Raw genomic sequence first — 23,200 nt, 5'->3', positions numbered from 1 at the left:
TTTAATAGATAGTTCTTCATCAAAAACCTTAGCTATTTGGTAGAAGTTTATTTAAATGCAACGTTTTATCATTGCTATAATTCCAGTTCCACATTGTTTTCGCATCCAGCGATTACTTTCTTCTTCTTTTTAATAATATTTAAGTTTTAGTTAATATTAAGTTTAATAATAAAGACTTAATATTTTGTAAGATTTCTTAAGTAAAAAGCTTTTAATTTTGTAACAGGGTTTTAATTAAGGATATATAATATAAAAAATGAATAGAAATAAAATTCAGTTTAAATCCGGATTTTCAGTTTCAAAAAACCGAAAATTTAGATTTTCCTAAATAGCATCAAATTTGCAAACCTAATATGACGTCAATGAGTCTATTATTGTATGTATTATACCAGGCATGGCGAACCTAGGGCACGCGTGCCCGAGGTGGCACGTTTGAGAATTTGGATTGCACGCGAACGATTTCCAAGTTCAAAATTTTTTTTTAATTTGAAATTTAAAAAAATTAAATCTTGATTAAATTAACCTGTGAATTATTAATTTATTTTATTTTATTAATTATCAAATGTTTTCTAAGATAAATGACAATCGTTTAAAGGAAAAATAATTATTTATTTTTTCTATCTTGGTAATTTTTTTACTCCTTGGGCACGCCACACAATTGAGGAATAATATTTGAGGATTTTTGGCACGCGAACCCAAAAAGGTTCGCCATGCCTGTATTATACAATAACATATGGTCCGGTTCTGCCTTGAATCATCACATTGATCAGAAAGTTGAAGTCTGGAAGAGCTGTTGAACTTCCCTCATTTCATCAAGGGTGAATAAGTAGGAACACTGTCGTACTGATTAATTTCAGTCTAAAACTCCTTTTAGGTAAGGTTACCAGATTTGGAAATATCAAAGGACATTAAAAATAAAAACGTCATCTCGGAACTTTTTTTTCGAAGAGGATAAATTTCTGAGGGAGCTGAAAAAGGTTATCATGGAAATTTTTGTTCCAAAAGGATAAAGGAGGACAAAATGCTACAAGAGCTAAAACATGTCATTTCGGAAATTTTTGCTCATTTAGGGATGCTGCTAAAAATAGGTCACCTCGGACATTTTTGTTCAAGGAGAACAAAGAAAGGCAAAAGGAGGACAGTCCTCCTCAATTTAGTACTACCACTTCACTCCTTGGAAAGAGTAATGCAAATAAAAATATATTAGAGTGCAAGCTCAGCTTTAGTCCGCTTGACCTTGTCCTTGGCACGTGTTTATCAACACTTGACAAAAAAACCTTTTGCATGAATTCATATTTTTAATAATGTATTAATTTGCTCAGTTTTTATTTATATGTTTATTAATTAATTTCTTTATATGTATTATTTGAAGGTATTAAGAAAATAATATAAATGCATCTACTTAATAAATAAAAAATACCACAGTCGCAAAATCGTTGCTTATGACCAAAAATGTGATGTAGGTGTGTGAAGTCAATGAACGAAGTACAACTATTGTATTAAATTGTGTATGTATTTGTATTTATTTGTTTTGAGGTCAAACTAATGTCATGAAATTGTTTGTCTCGGAGATATTTTTAGATCAAGTCGATGATTCGCGATTAAAAAATAATTCGTTTTTAAAATATGTAAAACACACGCGTTGCACTTAGCAACAGCAAATCAAACTTTTTTTGAAGTAAATATGATATTGATACTTATACGATTTATTTGATTGACTTTGGGTTGAAATTAAGAGTTCATTTGGACTTTTTGCATGTACATATCAACTTTTTATGTATAATAATTTCATCATGGATATATATAATACATACTTCATATAACACCTAATATCAATATGTATTTGCAAAAGAAAACGGATTTTAAATACATAATAAGATCGGTACCAAAATATTAGCCATTACGATTTTACAAATGTATTGCTTGCAAAATGTATATATTTTTTAGGTTGTTTTCATAGCAAAGTAAAGAAGCGATATATCGATTAATTTCGTTCATCATATAAAAAATATGTTTCTACAAAATTAGTATCGTATATTTTCCGAAAACTAGCTAAATGCAATGTTAACGTTTCAATCCCGGAGGTCTACATAACGCCGCACGCGTCTTGAAACTCAGTCCAGAGGAAGAACTAATAACTACAAATACGTATTAAATTCGTATTTAAAAAATATAATTAATTTATATTACAATCACTGGAGTGCAAATTGAGTTTATCTTTTAATTCTCAACGATGGTGAAAAGTTGATAATAAAACTGAATAAAGTAGATTTGTTTTTTAGGATAATCCATTACACCAGTGATTCCCAAAGTGGTCTATATCGACCCCCAGGGGTCTATGATAACCTGCAAGGGGTCTACGTCAGCAAAAATAAATTTGGGGGTCCATGAAATAAAAATGGGGGTCCACTGAAGTGGATCTCAACAACCACTGATAGTACCTATCTACTTACATTATAATCTTATAAAATTAAAACATTTACATTATTTATAAAAGTACCTATGAGGTAAAAAAAATATTATATGTTTATAAAATTGTGTAAGTTGTAGGATGTAGGCATTCGCTTTGTGGTCGCAATACATTTTGAACTTGTAAAAACCTGCACATAATGATATACCATCGTGATTCTCAAAGTGGTCTATATCGACCCCTAAAATAAAGTGGTCTATATCGACCCCTAGGGGTCGATATAGACCACTTTATTTTTGGCTTTCAATGAATGGAATAATCCACATACACAGATAGTAGAAAGTGAGTAGCACGATACCAGCTCTCAAAAACACATTTGAAGTTGATGAATTTGCAAAAAATCAATATCAAGCAAGCAGGGGGTCTACCCAAAACCGAAAAACATGGCAAGTGGTCTACAAAACAAAAAAGTTTAGGGACCTCTGCATTACATCAATGATCCTGCAACCATTTATCATTTACGACACACCAAAACTCTACACAGAACTTTACATCTCACTTATTAAAAAATAAATAAAAATAAAGAATGAGTTATGATTTAAGAGGATACACTATTTTTATTTACAATTATTAACAAACGTTTTTTTATCGTTGTTCTAAATTTATTTAATCTACCAGCTAAATATTATTATGTTGTGTAAAATCTAAAAGATTGCTTCTAATTTAAAAAATAATAAATTGTCAATAATATATTTTTGTGATAATTAGTTATTAGAAGTTCCGAAAGGAATCTGGTGACCTGTCACTGAAATTAGTGTAAAATCGTATGCGTTTAATAATCATTAGAAGGGTAGTAAATAAAGTGAGCCTATTTAATATTTTTAGATATTTTGATAACAGCAACCATAATATTTTATTTTTAATATCATAAAAAATATGCTTTCCATTAATTTCATAACTTATAATTACTTACTTGTTATAAAAGGAAGCGCCGGAAACTTGATATTCTATATTTTTAGCAAGCTTATCATATTGTTGTTATAGGTACGTAAAACTGCCAAATGATCATGATTTGATTTAATTGCATTCATAGTAGAGAATGTCGTTTTGCATGAAAAAGTAGCATAGAAAATGCTGTCAGATATGTTAAAACTTATTCACAAAGGTTATGATAGATATCAACAACTACTCTAAAAGGTTCTCGATTTCAAGAATATGTCACATTTTAATTTCAAGTTTTCATCCTTAACAATTAAAATTCTTTCTCTTTCACAATTAAAATTATTTTAGTGCTGAATGAAAAAAAATACAAAAGATATTAAATCCTCTATTTTAAAAATATCTTCTAATAAACTCAATAAGTAAAAGTGTTACCTTATCATCATATTTATTATACTCAGATGCCTGTTTATATTTAGATTTAGTTACCATATATATATATATATATATATATTTTTTTTTTAATCACCTTACCTCTATTGCGCTACAAACATTTTTTGTAAAACTTAGCACAGATAAGCCATCATACATCACTATTTAATAGTAATTCTACGTGATTTAGTAATGCTCCGAATCTGCGTCTTTGCAAAATTCTTCCAAGAATATAATTAACGAGTTTAATTTTTAATTTACCACACTCTACCGTGATGTGTGTTATGTATTGCTAAAACAGTAGTAAACTTTTATTCTTAATTCTCCAAGAAGATTAATTATCAAATAAAGTTTTATTATATTTAAATTACACTAGGGACTTTTCGTTGGACCTGCACCTATTTCGTCCTCTACGATGTGGTTCTTAGAGACACCACTATTTTTCATAAATAGTTTTGTGCTTATTTTTCGGTTTGCTCAGGTGTGGTACATCCTTTTTGCAAGCTTGATCTGTATTGGCACATTGTCAAAGAGTTAAGTAATAAAAAAGTTTTTAGTTAAAGTTCGATGCAGTGCATTGTCAGGCCCGTGTGTTCATATATTATACATACATATATCATATAATACATATCATGCGTCATATAATGTAAACCCTGTCATATCATTGTCTTTTAATTAATAATTTTTACCTTTTTTAAATATCAAAAGGATAAATTCCTGAGAGAGCTAAAAAAAGTTATTTCGGAAAAGTTTGTGCAAAACCGTATGGAAATTTTAGTGTAAGTAGGACATAGAAAGACAAAGAGAGGATAAATTAGGACAATCCTCGTCAAAAGAGGACGTCTAGTCAAATTAGCTTATATAAACTTCTGACATCGTTTTATAGAAGCAAATGGCGCCTCTATTCAGACTAAATGGTGTCCCTCTTTGGGGTTTGCCGCTCCCGACGATCACAAATACAGTCCGTCTGATTATGAGCTTAAGCACTCGGATTAAAGGCTTATAAACTTAACATTTAAAGAAAATATGCTAAAAGAACGTTACTCACAAACTTCCTTTATATTTGATAAACCACTTGAAGATTCACCACGTTCAAGAGGAACTGCAGTTCAGTTAATAGCTCGCAGAAATCTCTAACACTAGGATTTACAACAAAACTGAGAAAATGAGTCCTGCATAAATTGCTTAAAGAAAACAATCTTAAAAAATTTACGTTTTTCACCTTCTTTCACGCTATACAAACTCATCAAGTGTTGATAATTTACTTTAATAGCAAGTGAACTTCTCATTGGTTTTCATCAAATGATTAACATGAGGCTAAATAATTACGGTTGGGATATGTTTGAAGGATAGTTTGCTTATTCGGAAGAAAGTTATACTAATTATTTTTTGGCGCTTGTTATGGAAGTGAACAATTTAAAAATAAATATATTGGTAAATTTTTCGCCTCTGAAGATAGATCAATATGTATTTCGTTGGAAAAGTAATAAAATGTAAATGTTGTTTTAATAAATCAATTTTTTTATATTATTTAAAAAAAATTATCTCTGTATTTGATTTTTAATGTAGAAAAGTTTGTGTACTTGATATATGTAACACTAATATATTGAACAATAATTTACGTTTACGTTTAAAAAGGGTTATTTATGTAAAAAAACGCAAGCTACGATGTTATTCCTGGGCAGCGATGATTTTGTGCAGGAGTGGGAGTAGGGTAGTTCACTCTATATATAGAGGTGGTCCAGAATTGCGGAATCATTGCGGCGCGGGTCGTGGGGCACTGGATATGGATTTCGGCAAGGAAGCGCACGAGAATGCGTTGGCGTTCATCAAAAGGGGTGGTTATGAAGTTAAGCAGAGAAACGGACAGTACGTGGTGTGGCTGAGGAAGGAGTTATGGCCGACTCCCGTCGAGCCGACGGAACACGAGGTGAGTCATATTTATAATGTTGAAGAGAATTCACCATTATCGAGACCATTCGCGTAATTTAATTCACGTTTTTTGCATTAAAGTTTACGAATAAAAATACGTTTCGTTTAAATAAGGCGCGTTTTGCGGCTGCGGTTGGTAAAGCTGTTTCTGCTTTAACTCGGTATCGGTATCGGTTTTATTTTCTGATTTTTTGCCCGCGATTTGTTGCTCGAGTTGATTACACGCAACCATATTTACAGTTGAAATATCTCGGTTCTTTATACAAAACCCTCGCATCGTTTTCGTTTAACTCGCGGGAAGAATCTTTTTTACCCTGATAGGTTTTCTTTAACACACACCAGCTGCTACGTAACTAACTTTTCATAGAAAAATCTCGGTCGGTGGTGGTTTTTCTTTTTTAACGTGTATAATCATCAAAGATTCGCAAACCCATTTCTTAAAGGTAATTTTCGCTTCCCTGTTAAACTGATTGCGCATGCGCATTCGTCTCGTTCGTTTTGGAATCGACGCAGTTTATTATTCTCGATGCGCATGCGCTCGTTTTCAAACGACGCCGTGTGCCATTTTTCTACCGCGACCGCCATGTCGTTGCCGTCGCCGTCAACGTAACGCTCGGACCTTTCTGCGACACTTTGCAGAAAAAAATTTGGTGGTTGGTGGTCCAAGACACCGGTCTGAACTATAAGTAACACAGCGTCCGTCATTTTCGAACGCCATTTTGATTTTTTCCAACACGCTCGACTATAATTTTAAAAGTGCAAATATTTTCGCTTTGCGATTATAGAAAATTCACAATCGAATATTGTTTATTTTTTTATTTTGGTTCACATTTGTGAACGCTTTTACTCGAGTGCCACTACTATTTTAGCAAGTACTGTACTGTACTGTACTGCATAGTTAAATTAAAAATGATTTGTTAAAATTAAATTTAAATGAATATAGCTGATTTTTTATATACTAAACAAATATGATTAAAAAATACTATTTATTATAATTATGTCCTAGGAATATTATTATAAAAATTCACACATGCTTACAATATTCTTCTGCCCATACTCGTTTTTTAATACTTATATCCTTAAATCTATGTACATCTTTATAAATTATCAAATACTTACTAAAATTCTTTGGTAACATATTATTTTTAAACTTATAACTTCAATAATATCGTAGATTATTTTTTTCTATTTATCATATTTCTCATCTTTTTGATTAGATGATTACAATGTTTCTTAAATTTAATTTTTAAAGTATTTTATATTATTATCTAACTTAACTTAACATAAACAATAAATTAAGTAAGCTTAAGTACATTATATTTAACCATCTTTCTATTATACTTAATTCATTATTAAGTGTTATCTGCAACAATTGTATGTTACATTTTTCTATATTAATAAATATTATAAACATCAATGGTCCTAATTTGGACCCCTGTGGTGAGATTATCATAATCTACCTAAAACTTTTTAATCTCTTTTTTTTAAAAATAATTATCAAACCATTTTCAACTATTTCACTAAACACATAAACTCTAATTTCTTTATATACATTATATTTCTGTCTATTGTTTCGAAAGCTATCTTTAAATTCAATAAAATGTTACAATGATTCCCGATTGTTGTTCACACAGAATGTTTTGTGGAAAAAGAAAATCTTTTAATTGTTTGATTATTATTTCTTCCATCCCCTTTTCCATACAAGGCAATGTGTTAATTGGTCTCATTTTCATAACCTTTTTTTACTATTTTGTATTTTAGGTATAAGTATAATAGTATCAATCTTCAAATTATCAAGTATTTCTCCTTGTGATTGTGTTTTATTTAATTAATAATTAATTTAGTTCCTAGTATTTTCAATGTTTATTTTATTCTATTTACATTTAATTCATCAGTTCTATTTCCTTTTTTATTATCAAATTATGTTGTGATTTTTTTCTGAAAATTCTGATTTAATACAAAAATTGGAAAATTAAAATTATTATATTATACTAATTTAATGAACTGAGGTATTGAATTCAGAATTTCTTCTATGCTCTATGTAGTATGTAAAATTTGTTTCTGTTGTCATATGATGATCTTTATATATATTTCCATTAATCTCTATATATTTTTATGTCGTTTCTCTGAGAAGGATTACTTTTTTTTTTATTGTTTTTCACATTTTATTCAGGTCATTTTTTATTTCATCTATCGACTTTTCATACCATTTTTCACCTATTCTTAATTCTTTGACAGCCATATGTTGACCCTGGTATGTTTTCCATTTTCCATTTAAAACTATTCTACTTGTTTTGTTTTTATCATTTGAAATATTTTATACGGTTCATCTCTTATTTTTAAAACATTTTTAACATCATCGTTAATCCACGGTTTTGAGTTGAATCTATATTCTATTCTAAATTTATATAGACTTTTTTTTTATTATCCACAATATTCTTATAAATATGGTTCCATATAATAGTAACATCCATGTTATATATATTCCAGTCACATTTTTGTTATTCTATTCTTAATTTATTAAAATCTAATTTTTTAATTATCTCATTATTATTTTTTTACAATAATTACATTATGTTTTTCTATATATGTACATATATACAATGAAATGATCAGTAATTCTTGGGGTTGTTTTCACTTTAAATTGTACTCTTTTACTATTGATAAAAACTAAATCTATTAATGCGCTCAAGTCATAAGTTGTACATTGTCAATATATTTGCTCATTTTTCTATTTTTGTATTATAAAAATCCTTACATATGTTCCAAACATAATTCCAGCCTTCAATTAAAATGGTATCCATAATTTTATCAGAACACCGCTCTAAAATATTATTTATGAATTCTAAGAATGAATTTGGATCACTATTTGGAGATATCTATGCTAAACATAATAATATGGGAATTTCTTCCAACAAAATTTTCACCATGACAGACCACTATGTATTTCTTTATATGTTTTAAATAGTTATTATTATTGCTATATTTTTAAATATAACACCTCCTAAATGTCTGGAATTAGAATCGCATCTATTAATATAATCTATGTTTTTCATTATCATTTGTGATATGTATTTCTGTTAATCCTTTTCAACAGGTAATTCTATCTTTTTTATTTGTATATATAATACATACATATACATAGTATGTAGATGTTACAGTTAGAGTATTTATTCTCATCAATGTATGCATTGACCAGAAGTCTTAGTTAAAGCATACATTATTTTTTACCATGTTTAAACAGTTTGCTAAATCGAACGGAGGTTGATTTTTATAAAATATTTTTTTTAACCTTTCTGATTTATGGCCGGTTAGCACTGGACGTCATAAGAAAGACGCCTGCAATCAACATAATGTTTTTGGATCTCTTTTGAGTTATGTTATGGTTACGATTCCACAGGTTAGGTTAAATTAGATTAACCGCTTTTCACGATTGTATCATTGCTTTCTCTTCTGGGGATAATATATTGCCACATCTTTAAGTGTTTCATGCTTTTATTTTATGTACAATCATACAAAAGTTAAATACAGTAAGGCCAGTTTCACACATGCCGGATGGATTTGCCCAGCATTGGGCCGGCGCCGTGTAGTGGGGGTGGTGTTGTATGGGAAGCGTTGGATAGATTCGTCCGACATGTCTGAAATCGTAGGTACTAGCCCATACAACACCATCCCCACTACACGGCGACGGCCCGGTGCCGGATGAATCCATCCGGCACGCGTGAAACCAGCCTAAAGCTTTATTAACGATTAAATTATTCCATTTTCAGATCTACATCTCGAACATACCCAACGATTGTTATGAGGATGAACTTTTTCCTTATTTCGTGAATTGTGGCGATTTATACAACTTTCGGTTAATGCTGCACTTCTCAGGAAAGGGCAAAGGGTAAATATTTATTAGTAGTAATATCTAGATTAAAATAATACAAAAAAATAAAATTCAGTTTTATTTAATATTATTGTAATTCAAATCTAATTATTGTCTATATTTTATTTTCAGAACTGCCTACGCCATGTACTTCAGCGAAGCCGGGGTGCAAAATGCTATAAGGCAGTATAATGATATTATAGTTCGTTCTAATCCGGAGTGTCGTTTATGTAAGATGTATTTTTTTTAAATATTTTTTAAAAGAGATATTGTATTATATTTGTACAATATATTTTGGTAAAACAATAATGTTGTATCAATAATAACTCTTAGTACCTGAGATTATTATATGTAGGCTAGAAATACCAAAAATGCCTGGTTTTAAGCATTTTTTAATTTTTTTAACTTATTCTGGTGTTTTTTTTTTGGGATTTTTATTAAATAATATTGTTATAGACTTATCCTAGGTTTATAAATTAAAGATACAGCAATAAAAATATAATTCAAGATTATGAATACATATAGATAATAATTTAATTTTTGAACAAATACTTTTATAGTTTTTAAGAATCTACAAACCACTTATGTTTTATTTTATATGATATAAACTAATGTACATTCATAAATATAAATATACAAAAATTATATTATATATTATACTATTTAAATGAATAGTTAAACAGTAAAAAGGAGATTTTTTTAACAATAATGGATGTAAAAGCATTCGCTATTAACGCCATTAGTGTTCTTTGAATAACAGTTTTCTCTTAATTATACAGTTCTTATCTTTGTTTTTCTAACATGAAATCTCATTTTATATTCAAAATAGGTTTAAAATTTGGTAATAAACAAAAAAATTTGAAAAGTCAATATATCAGTTCAGGGTATTTTTGACGATTATGTCAAAGTCAATATATCCGCTCTGTAGTAATAAAAGAGTTAAATTGTCTGCTAGATAAATAATATGGTCAACATAAAAAGTTATTTACATATGTATCTTTTACTTTGATGAATGATTTAAATTTTGTATTGTATTAGAGCAAATGCTTTGATTCGTCATTGAGCCTTGACATTGTTGTAATTGTCATTGCGTAACTAATACCACATAAACCTCGTTGGTAGGTTAGCATATTAGGATTTTGTTAATTAGGTCTGTCTAAAACTATAAGTCGGGAAAAGTGTTTCAGAATTTTTGAAAAAAAATGCATAGTATTTTTCTGGGAAATTTTTAAATAAATAAAAAAATAGTTTATTATGACCATCAGCGGTTCATGGTAAAATAGTTAAGGGTACTGTCATTATTATTTTATAAATGTACACTGTTGAGCGTAATATGCTTGGAATTATATTTGTATTATATATATATGTATATTAATATATAATAATACAGTAGACCCCCCAATAACACGATAAATTGGGGATGTGCTATTTGGGTATGTGTAGTTGGGGGTTACTAGAAAATACTCGCATATGTTTTGTACTAATTTCTTACGAATAAGGCGCGTGTGGTGAGATATCTTCTCTTTGGCTTGCTCACAGATAAAGTAATGGCACCCAAATAGCATCCCCAATTTACCGTGTTATTGGGGGTCTAATTAGGGATTCCAATCCTGGGATTTTGGTATTGCAATTAGTCGATCCCGGGATTAGTCCTGGGATAATTTTCATATTTATTTAATATTAGCTTTGTTATTTTATCGATAAAAATAATTTAAAATGAATAATACAATATATTTTTATATCTGTTTTTTATAACATACAATGTACGTATAATTTTAGACTTGGGTTTAAAATAGAAAATAATACAACAAAAATAAAAAAGGGAAACAGTTTTACATATTTATTTGAGAACATAAAAAATGAACATTGACAATGTATGTGTACATATGTACATTCATTGACACAATTAACGGAAAACATTATTTTGAATAAAATGCACAAAGCAACATCAAAGCATGAAGTGTTTCATCATTTAGTCTGGATCTGATTTTGGTTCCTAAGCAGCCTGCTGCTGAAAAAGCACGTTTAGCCTCGACACTTGTGTGGGTATTGTCATGAAATATTTACATATATGCCAGTTCGAGGTGATGACTGCGTGAGCCTCCATTTTCAAATAACATCATTTCTTAGTTTATAATTGACATGAGGCTAGTGCAGCTTCGAACTTATGGTTCACATGTCGTCAAGTTTTTTGTGATTTCATCTTGTAACTGTTGTTTCATTGTTTCTTGTTCAATTGATAGGGGCTTTATGTGGGATGACTGCGTTGAAGTAAATTCGATTGATGTCGTTATTAGTGGTTCTGATATTTCGATTATATATTTTGATCTTTTTCTTCACTTAATATTTCAATAAGTTTTTGAATAGTTTCTTTTTTAGTTTTAAGAGTTGTTTTGTTGTCATTGCATGATGAAGGGTTAAATAAATATTTTAGTGTATCAGTTAAATCTGTTCGGCTTCGTTTTTCTACATGTTTTCATAGAGAAATTAATAAATCTTTGCCTAATGCAGACTTAAGCTCGGTCAATTGTCTAAAACTAAATTTTAAAATTGCGTCGGCTGAGCACAAGTTGGTATCACGTCAGCAGAGTGCTTCGACTGCTAATTTTAGAGATACTTGTATAATTTCTTTAATTTTCATCCAGCCATTTTCATTAAATGTCACCGAAAAATTCTTTATATTTATTAGAGTTCTTCAGATTGTTATTGTTGTGAAATGAGGGCTCATTAAACGTAATAAATAACGTTTTTATTGATGACGAATCCATTACGATCCAAGATGTTTGGATCAATGTTAAAATTTGATGCGTTTGACATTCATTAAAAAATTATTTATCACCTTATTTAAATAAGCTCTGTAGCTTTGATGTTTGTATTTTTTGCTATCGAAATTCATTTAAATACAATGAATCGTTCGGGATCCCGGGATTGGATATGTTACAATAGATAAATATTTAAAATAATTAGCGTCCTCTTATTTTATATTTTTATTCACAGAAATCTTTTAATAATTGTCTCCACTGTGTATTGTCATGTTAAACAGTTAGCGATTACTCTTTCGGAACCCAATCACCTCTTAACCAGTTAACTGCGTTAGATGTATATACACATCAATCCTAAACTTTATTTCGGAACAGTTGACAGGTATACTCGTGTAAAATAAAAAATACTATTTACTACTTTAAAATTACCATTTACTTTTACTGAAATTTCGAGTTTTTGTATGAAATTCAAAATTTCTGTAATAAAAATGTCATTTAGTGGAATGTTCCCTATATATTACCAATACAATTTCTATGTATTTCAAAAAAAGGGTTGATTAATCTCTGGTATATTGGTTATTCTCCATACAATGTATTGCTTTTTACAAACCGAGTTGATTATTTTCACCAATGCATCTGGTATTCCCAAAATTGTTTTGTGTAGTTTACTGTGTATATCGGGTATTATTCGATAACAATTAAAATATAAATATTATGCTCCTATTATAAATAAAATTTATAATAGAATTTGCTCTGCGTTCGACTTGTATACTCGTCATTGCTTGATTTTAATTACACAACCCCATAAGGGATTTTAAAACTTAATTCCGCAGTTAACTGGTTAAATTGTTTTCATATTCGACATCTGTGCAGTGTATAGTTTCAAAATCAAAATCGTTTTTGTTATTTATAATTTGTATTGTCATAAACTTTTCCATAACTGAAAGATCTGGGTTCGAATACCTGGGTTCACTCTAGTGCAGGGCTCGGCAACCTATGACCCGCGGGTCACCAAGTGACCCGATTGATGATTTAAAGTGACCCATTTGAACTCCGCAAATAGTTTTTTTAATATACGTATGTATACATGTGCCAAATAACGTTTAACGATGTTACAACCAGACCACATATATGGTTGTTAGGACCAAACATATTTACTTACTTCTTAATAGTCACATTTTAAATATTTTGTTTCGCAGTCAAAAAAGGTTGCCGAGACATGCTCTAGTGTTTTCTGTCGTGTTCACAAGATCAAAATTATTAATTATTACGTAATTATAATTCCGATGGACTATCACAAATTGGGTTTTCTTGGATTTTTATAATCTCAGGGATGAATATCGTGATGATTAATTAAAATCGAGCTAGATGGTTCATACAAGGTTTTAATAATCTATATTAATGAACTTATTTCATACAGAATATCATATAAAAATTATAATGAAAAAAAAACCACTAGTCACTACTCAAACGTTTGTTGTAAGTTAACGGAATTTATGATTTTTGAATGCTACTGATTTATTATATACATATTGCACGTGATTATTTATTAAATTATATTCTTTATTGTTGCAGCCGTAAAAAAATCGATCAACAACTGCAAATTAACTATACAAGACATTCCAATCGATATCGGACTAGCAAGCATAGGTCAAAACATTCGGAACAACAGCGAGGAGTTAAAGGAGGTAAGCAAAGATTTATTTTCAAGTTGTAAAATTATTTTTTAGTACTTATCGGATAAATGCAAGTATGTTTGGATTTTACTCTAAAATGGAAAGAGGAAGCGAATTTTAATGTGAATTTTCGAGTGTGACACATACAAACGACTAACTAGGTATCCAATTAGTGGAGTACTGGGGAATAAATCGTCACATTTAATTAAAAACTAGTGAGCATCCTGCAAGTTTTAATTTACAATATCTATATATTCTTACTATATTTTATTTCATTTATTATTGTGATTAAATGAACAACATATAACATTTTTAAATTTATTATTTGGACTTCCATACATAGATATATAGAGAATAATGAGGTTAAAGGGTAGTAACCTATTGCATGTCTTATAAATTATGCAGATAAATTTATATGAGCTACCATTGCCTGGCTACTGCATTGTAACGATTTAATTTGCAATTTAATTATAATTGTTTTTTAGTTAATTTACCATTTGCAACTTGTGGATCGCCAACTTTTGGAATCGAACATGACCCCAAAAATTAATTAAAAATAACATTTTTGAGGACAATTTAAACAAGCAATTATAAAATAATTGTTCCATAAAATGAATTGTTTGTGCATTAGCATTATCATTAGACAGATTAGGTGCAAGCGAGCATTAGTCAGAACACTTGATGAATAACTCTACAACGAATCCCTTTCCAAAGAAAAAATCCGAAGATTTTATCTTACATAAATGCACAAACAATTCGTTTTATGGAACAAAGTAATTATTTAAATGCATATATCTCTTAAAATAATTCCCTGTTAAATAGCACCCATTATTTTTTTACTTGCATCTTAACACTTAATCGGCTGCACGCTCGTGCGATAAAAACAGTTCCAGCACAAAAAATCGAAACACCCAAAAAATATGTATTTAAAAAAAAAACGATTGCTTACGATAGTTAATTTAATAGTTTTTGCGTGAAAAAATAACTAGATACTTACTATATTTTTTTAAGTTTCTTTACTACAGGAATGAAAATCATAGGTATTGGTCTTATATTTTTAGTTGCAAAACTAATTTAAAAATTCCTATAATTTTTACTAGTTTATTTAAAATAACTAATCATATATTATTGTATAATATAGTACTTATCTATCATTAAACATACATAATTAAAAGATTAAAAAGGGAAAAAAAATATAATTAAAAAATATCTATTATTAGCTGTAAAAAATAAAAGTGTAAACCTGACGTCGCTTATTTTTAGAAATAAAAAAATATGTATATGTATGCCAAGTGTCAGACTCATAAAGGACCTTCTACACCAAAACAAGCATCTGAGTGTCTTTCATGGTGCACTTGAACTCCATTTTTGGTCGTTAAACAATTTTAGTGCTTTAACACGTGTGCAAGACATTGAATCATAGAACCAAATCGAGCGAAATATTTTTTTATAAAAACAAATTCCCACTTAATATCTTACACAACCCCTCATTACAAATTTAATACTGAAAATGTTTTCAATCGTTTATTGCTGTATCATCACATTTTCGATTTTTAATTCCTCATTCACTTGAAATCTTAAATATATAAAAATGTATATCAATTTCAGATGTGTGCTTACCTGTTTTTCTCTACATATATTTTTCCGATGTCTATTAGGCTGCAGTCATACCCCTTCAACCTCAAAATCCGAGAGTATTTCACGTGGAATAACTTCAATGACTTATCTATTAAATTTAAGAGTTAATTTTTTCTTACGTGTAATTTTTAATGTATTTTTCAAAATGTCGACCATTATGAAAAGGGCAATCGATGAGGTTTTATTATCAATCACCTTCAAGGGGAGTGATATTATCGCGTGAATGAAATTCAAATCGTTTTCCGGTAAAAGCACGTTTTTGCGGCATACTCGTAAATGAAAATTTTTCATTTATTCATAGCATCATGTAGAATATAAATTTCGCACATATCGCCACAGCTAAATGACTACACCAGGTTTATATTGCAGTATAATATAATATTCTATACAAGATAAATTTATCTTATGAAAAAATCGTTTGATGTAATGTTATTATCACGATTTCTAAATAACTGATTTATTTCATATACATACATATGTACATATCGGCATTGGTTCCCTTCGCTTTACTAAATGTCTAATTTTAACACTCTTGTGTTAATTAAATATCGCTCTATCAGGAGTTGCAAAGTGGTAAACTCCAGTTTAGTAGTTAAGATAATGTCTTTAAAATGAAAGTAGATATAGTTTTGTTATCGGAAAATCTAGAGGCAGTTAGTTGAGACGAACAAAAACTCACTTAATCCTAGCGAGAAAGTTGGATGTGTGCTTGTCGGTTTTTCTCGACATATCTTTGGCAAAGTTGCTGGAAGACTGTCGGTTACAGAGAGCGCCATAAGTCGAATTAATCTATTTTGTCGTTGGATTTTTTTTTATCTAATTTATTAAAAATATTGTCAGATCAATTTTATTATTTAAAGTTAGTTGCTTTCATGTTTATATCAACTATGTTATATTATCTTTTTTTTTTTTTTTACTGCATTAGGTTTTTTCATCTTTCAAGTTATAATTTTAATGAAGACCAAACAACATTTGCGATCTAATCGATATTTAAATAATTGTTCTACCATATGGCGGAACTATTTTTTTTACCAGTCCTTCTCCAGAATTAAAAAAAATACTAAAATATAATTCTAGCTAGCTATATTTTATGTATGTAAAATAATAATAACTTATATTGTTTAATGTAGATATTTATAGTATTACAACTATTACTACTCACATAAATAAAGACGTTGTTAACTTGTTATTGGTATTATAATTGTCTCATAGATGTTGTAGATATATAATTTATTTTTTAAGAATAGGTTTATTAGTTGGCTCCGAGCGTAACTAGGTGACACAATTAGTTTTAAACATACTATAATTTTTATTTGCGACTATAATTGCCCTATGGTATCGTATTTGATATAAAATAAATATTTATGGGAAAATGAGATATCCTGTATTATAACTAAACAACAATGTACGGAATGTACCTATATATCCGAATTCAGTATTTATTATATTTCTTTTATCGCTCAATTTAGCGCTTATCTTTCTGCACGACTAACGCGCCCAAGTGCTGAAATACGGTTTCGCCGTTATAACTCATTTCGGTTAATGGTGAAATATTATGGTATATTATAACATCTACCCATTTCTACATTATTAATATAATAAATACATTATATACAAATGTAACTCGTATGGCGTCTCGTTATTATTGTTATACAAGGAAAGGTCAAAGAGTTCGAGGATTAGATAGATAGAAGTGCGGTTTTAAAATAAACAAACTATTACGTCACATTTTATTGTAATATGTAAATATATTTGTAACCTATTATTAAAAATCATCTTATTTTTAAACGAATACTAGTTTTAGATCCTAAGGTTGATTTAATTTTTGAGCTTTATAAATTATATTACCTTCATAAATATGTAGTTGCATGCAGATATAAGACATTTAGTTTCGCCACTGTTTGATACTAAATGTTTTATTTGGTTAGATCAAAGTTAAACTAAAATTATTTTTTTATACACATTAGATTAGCGTGATATATTTTACATCTGTTATTAATAGTTTCTGAAATTTAGAAACCAAAATATCTCATATAAACATGAGTGAGAATGAATACTTTTTTATGTGCTTTATTGCCAATCGCAACACAGTGGCTAGTGCTATTTTGTCAACAAATCCCATAGATCGTTCAATCAGCGAACTTTTTTGTCCTTTCCTAATACACATGTATGTATGTATGTATGTACATACATACATGCATCTCGTACATACATGTCCATTATTAATACGGTTTGGGATTCCGCCGAAGCCCATTCAGCCTCCACATTGATTTCTGATTTATAGTTTGCCCGAGAGTTAAAATATTCCGTTTATTATTATTAGAGTGAAATTTCAAAGAATTCCAAAATCGCCCAGGGGCGCACAAAGACGCCGGCGAGGAATTGTGATTTACCGTCGCCGCCGACGACGTTGGCTTTCTGAGCAATTTTTCCACAAAAAAGGTCAATCCTGTCCTTTGTGGAACGGTCAGTGTTATCAACGCGTTTTTTGTAATGGTGAAAAAACGGGTTTTTCGTGAGGTGGGGGTCTTAATAATATATTTTTAAAATACACAAATGTACATATTTATGTATACAAGAGAGAAAAATATTTATAATTCAGTATATTTTTTTATGGTGCAGAATAAAACCCGAAAAATCAACACCCTGAAATGTATTCCTTAGTACGCTAGTTTAAATGTAACTAATATTATAAATTGGCCACTTATTCACCATTCTTAAGATGTGTTAAAAACTCTTTTTTTAATCTCCCTCGAGGAGCTAACTGGCGTCATGGTAATATACAAAATTCCTCATTTACGTGATAATAACGCGTAGTAAATTAAAATTTTCAAGGCGGGTCGCGGGTTGGCTACCCCTGGCTTATAGTGAAGCAATCAGAGTAAACAAGGGATTGATTTTTATATCATTCGTTTTAATGAAGCGACGAATCGATAATGTACTCGATAACGAAACAATACTGTACTTATTGTCCATTGGGACTCGTCACAGGAAAATGCGTCACAGATTGAGTGAAGCAATTAGAATTAGAGTAAACAAGGGATTGACTTTTTTTTAACATTCGTTTGATCGAAGCGACGAATTGATGGTGTACTCGATATCGAAAACGGTACTGTACTTGCTACCTTATGAAATGTGTCACAAGGAAATACGTCACAGGTGGAATGTATAAATAGAGAAAGGAAATAAAGAGACAGCACTTGATCTTGAACTCGGAGAGAGAGAAAGAGCGTGACAGCCTTGAGCCATTACAAAAGTCGACTCATCTAACAAATCGTTCGTCCAGCCGATTCCTACTCTCGGTCCTTAACATTGTTCGGGATTTGGATATCACCAGAATATTTTTTTACGTTATGTTAAACAATATGGTGTCTTTTTCGAAATTTCGAAATGTCAATATTGACATTTCGAAACTCTGTTGCTCATAATTAAAATGGCGTTGCGAATTGAACATAGCATTGCGTTAATCAAGAAATTCTAGACATAAGTTGTGTGAATTTCATGACGCCAGAGATCACTCGAGTTTTTGCTGCTTTAGCGAACAGACTTATTTATAGTTTGCGATACGATACATAATAATAATAAAGTAAAAATTTAACCATAAACATTTTTTTTCTGATTCTAAATCCATGTATCAAAATCAAAGAAAAGGCCTATAAAGGAGGTCGTATTCTAAAATCCCACATATTAAGGTGCAACCTTTAATTAGGCAAAATTTTGTATTCTGTGTGGCCCTTGCAAGCGAAACCGATGTGGTCGTTTCCTGAATGTCCACATAATGATTCGTATAACAATACTATTTAGTCCTTGAGACAATGTCGATTGCTTTCTAGGTACTTAGTGCGGTTAAGTAGTAAGAGGTACAGTAATTAATGCTATTGTAAATCTAGTCGCTCTTAGGTGTCTTCAAAATTCTTAGGTGTGCAGAAATTACGATTTCTCTCATATTATTGCTTGGCAAAGTACCTTTGTTCGATTGTTGCTTTCTATTGGTCGATTATGTAGGAATACTTACAAATTATTTGGTATTTTACTAGCGGCTAACTTTATACATCTGGGTGTTTTTGATATTAATTACCTTTGACACATTTTGGTTTAATTTAGATAATTTCAAACTTCGTATTAGGCTTTCTAAATTGACTCATACATACATATGTATATAGGTAAATAGTACTTTAGTTCAGCTAAATGCATTTCTGTTGTAATTTAATAAATATAATATTTTCGTGTAGTAATGAAAATATCTTGTAGGTTTTTTATATTACCTACCACTCGTACGTTTCCATAATATAAAGAGACAGCGGAAATTTTATGTTGTGTCGGTCCGTGCGATTTACGAGAAAATAGCATTATGTTTTTAATGGAACATGCTTGCCAAATGCAGCGTTTTCGCGAATATCTACTTTTAAAATTATACCGTGCAATGGAGTCACTTTTTGCGGGTCACGGTATTAGCGTAACTAGCTTTTCATATGTTTTGTGTGTTTATTTTATTTTGCCTCTGCTAAACGCAAATATAAAACATACGTTGTCAGAGTTTTTATAAAAGACAATGAATTTACAAGAAATTAAACAATAATTTCTTGTTTTCATTATGGCAAATTCACTGAAACCATTATCATCATTTTAGATTCAACGAAGTTAAATCGAAATTATGAGAAGATTGATTCTTGTTAATTTTTAATCAATATCAAGTTCTTTAAACTGCTGTCACCCGAATCGGGTGAATGAGTAAGATTCGTGTATCCAAGAGTTTCAGTTTTAATGCTTGATATTAGTTTCGAGGTTTAAACTTTTCACGTTTGAGCTCGTGTATGCTTAACTATTAATCTTTTGGTTACCAAGCCGTTATTATGAGGATTATATTATTTAAATAATAAAAAATATAGGTCTAAAAAATGCTATTTATCCCTCCGAAGAAAATACCATAGTCCCTTAAAAACTAGATCTGATTATTTTTAAATTATGACGTCAGATCCGGCAGCAAAAGGGTTAATTATAAGTATCACATATAGATTTTAATGGCGATTCATAAAAAATATGAAAATCATCACAAATAGTTCTCAGTTCCACATAACGCGACAATATATTTTTATTTGCCATGTTACTTTATCTGTGTTCGTTTTATAATTTTTCTCTTTCTATATTTAATTTAATATATTTTTGCTTTCAGAAGTTTTTGTTTGAAAGTTGTTTCTCGTAGCCCTTGTAAAAAAAGTACCACGTAGTGACTTCATAATACTTGATAAGGTCTACAGATCAACTGGTGATTGGATTATTGAATAATCCGATCACCAACCATTAATTCATTTGCGAAATACGTACTGCAAAAATTAATTCAACCTGCTGTTGAAACTGCCTTTTTAGCACTAGATAATATCTAGTGCTAAAAAAGCAGTTAAAAAAAATACGTGAGCATATCTAGTAGATATGCTCATGTATCACATTATATAATAATATCGGTATGATTCAAAAAGTGTATGTTGTATACATTTTCAGGGGAGAAGGGGGGGATAAGGCAAACATACCACCACTCCATTGAAATGAAATTTCGACAACATTGATCACGCATTGAGCTGTCAATCGCTTTATTTCTCTCATATTTCGTTATTGAATTGATTTGCGCTTCCAATAGAGAATTAGCGAAATCCGGTCGACCGCAAATTTTCGTTTGCAATTTAATTATTAACAGTATGAAATTCTCTTTGATGTGCAAATTGCCAGGCTCTCGTTTAAGCGAACGGCGGAATGAAAAAATATCATTATGAAAACGCGTGAAGCCGTAATGATCGCACCTCTGCAATATATCTAACTAGTGGTTCTTAATACTTAATTATTAATAATTGATGATGTAAGTAGCTACTGGTATCATCTACTATTATCGTTAAAAATAACACGTTTACGTAATTACTCATCTTTCAAACTAAATTATATTTTTAACAACATCCTTACATTTTTGTAAAATATTTTTTATTAAATATAAGTAAGCTTGTATATTTACATACGACCGAATTTATTAGGGTAGTACGTATTTAAGAAGCTTACGCGATGCGAGGTCGTTAAAAATGTAAAAGGAAATTTCTTGAAATAGAAAACTAGGGAATTTTGCACTACATATCCAAATATCCCAGATATAGTAAAACTCAAATAAAATTTCGTTACGCGACCAAGCTCAACTCAGCTGCATTCGATGACTAATAATATATTTAATGTTATCATATTTTTAATTTTGTGCGAACCTTGCAGTCGCGCATTTATTTTTATAAAATACAAAGCTAATATTATAAATTATTTGATTATTAATTAACAGTTTTGAAATGACGTACAATTTTTGCAATTAATATAGATACCCGTTCTTAATCTCAAAGTCATCTCTTCGTAGTTCTGGTTGAATTTTTGGACGTCTTAACCTAAGTCTCGATGGGGATACTCGACGTAGGTCAGTGTGAATTCGGGAGCGAATAGTAGAAAAGTTTTAACTTGTGGAAGTTCGAGGTGGACATGTCATAAGTACGCTATGTCCATGCTTACACTATTGGATATATGAGAGGTGCTTCTGGTATTTTTTAACAATACAATGATTCGAGGCGGAAACAGTCTATGCAGTTGTTTGTTACTTATCATATAATAATGTTTGTGTAATGACTTTTTTTTAAACAGCTGGAGATTTGGCAACGCTCTTACAGTTGAGTACACGTTCCACCGAACGTCTGTTCGGTGGAATTTGTACTCAAAAGTTGCCCTAATCTGCTCAAATAGGCGATAGTCACGCGAGCTTGTATATCGCTGACGTGACACGTGCTTATTCTTAGCAAGTCGCAAATACTTTATTTGTTATTAATGTAATTGTAATTAATTATACTTAAATTTTAAACTATAATAAATACTTACCTTGGTGGCTATATTTTTGTAAATTATTATTATTTAATTAATAATATTTTTGTTTTTTTTTTATTAAGATACTGTTGAGGAACGACGGAGAGTACTACCATGCCGTAATGAAATTCCATACGCATCGAGCAACTGCAGTTTCTCGTAAAACACTGACTCCATTTATTTCTCATAATTGGAGACCTAAGATGACTGTCGACTGGGCCGATGATAGAAACTTAAATTCGTCGCTACACTTGGTAAGTGAAATATATGTATATATATATTTACTTGTTGACTATGTTACATACATTTTACGCACTATTCTCTATTTTAACTTGATTTTTTAAAATTAATTACAACAGTAGTAAAGTTGCAATTATATATTTAACTTATTTTATATTTTTATAAAATTTATTGTAATACAGTTTATTTTTACTTTTTTTATTTTCTTTATATTCGTGTGAATTAGGACGCGTAAGTAAATCATGTGGTATTGTAATTAAATTGTGTTTACATAACATAATTAAATTTCGTTGAATACCTATTACATATTACGTTTTGTTGGATTTTACGATTATGTGTGTACACCTATACTTTCACGAGTAACCAAGTCAATCGCTTCTTATCAACGGGTCTAACTAAATGTTTTTAACCCGTAGTGAACGAA

General features: G+C 30.0%; 1 protein-coding gene across 1 annotated transcript in view; it reads left to right on the top strand.

The window, feature by feature from the left end:
- Window positions 1–5,541: 5,541 nt before the first annotated feature.
- LOC148228270 (uncharacterized) overlaps window positions 5,542–23,200 on the top strand; it is a 43,617-nt gene continuing 25,958 nt past the window's right edge. Inside the window, exons 1-5 of the mRNA XM_088199078.1 lie at window positions 5,542–5,711; window positions 9,484–9,602; window positions 9,717–9,814; window positions 13,922–14,034; window positions 22,620–22,790. Of these exons, the coding sequence (XP_088055204.1) occupies window positions 5,568–5,711; window positions 9,484–9,602; window positions 9,717–9,814; window positions 13,922–14,034; window positions 22,620–22,790 (645 nt within the window). The 5' untranslated portion in view covers window positions 5,542–5,567. The remainder of the gene's footprint in view (window positions 5,712–9,483; window positions 9,603–9,716; window positions 9,815–13,921; window positions 14,035–22,619; window positions 22,791–23,200) is intronic.

This window comes from Plectrocnemia conspersa, unplaced genomic scaffold (genome assembly GCF_051122295.1).
Source record: "Plectrocnemia conspersa isolate PC_06_02 unplaced genomic scaffold, ASM5112229v1 ptg000012l, whole genome shotgun sequence".
NCBI classification, from domain to species: Eukaryota; Metazoa; Arthropoda; class Insecta; order Trichoptera; family Polycentropodidae; genus Plectrocnemia; species Plectrocnemia conspersa.
The sequence above is the reverse complement of the archived record's forward strand: the minus strand, read 5'-3'. Positions and strand labels throughout refer to the sequence as shown.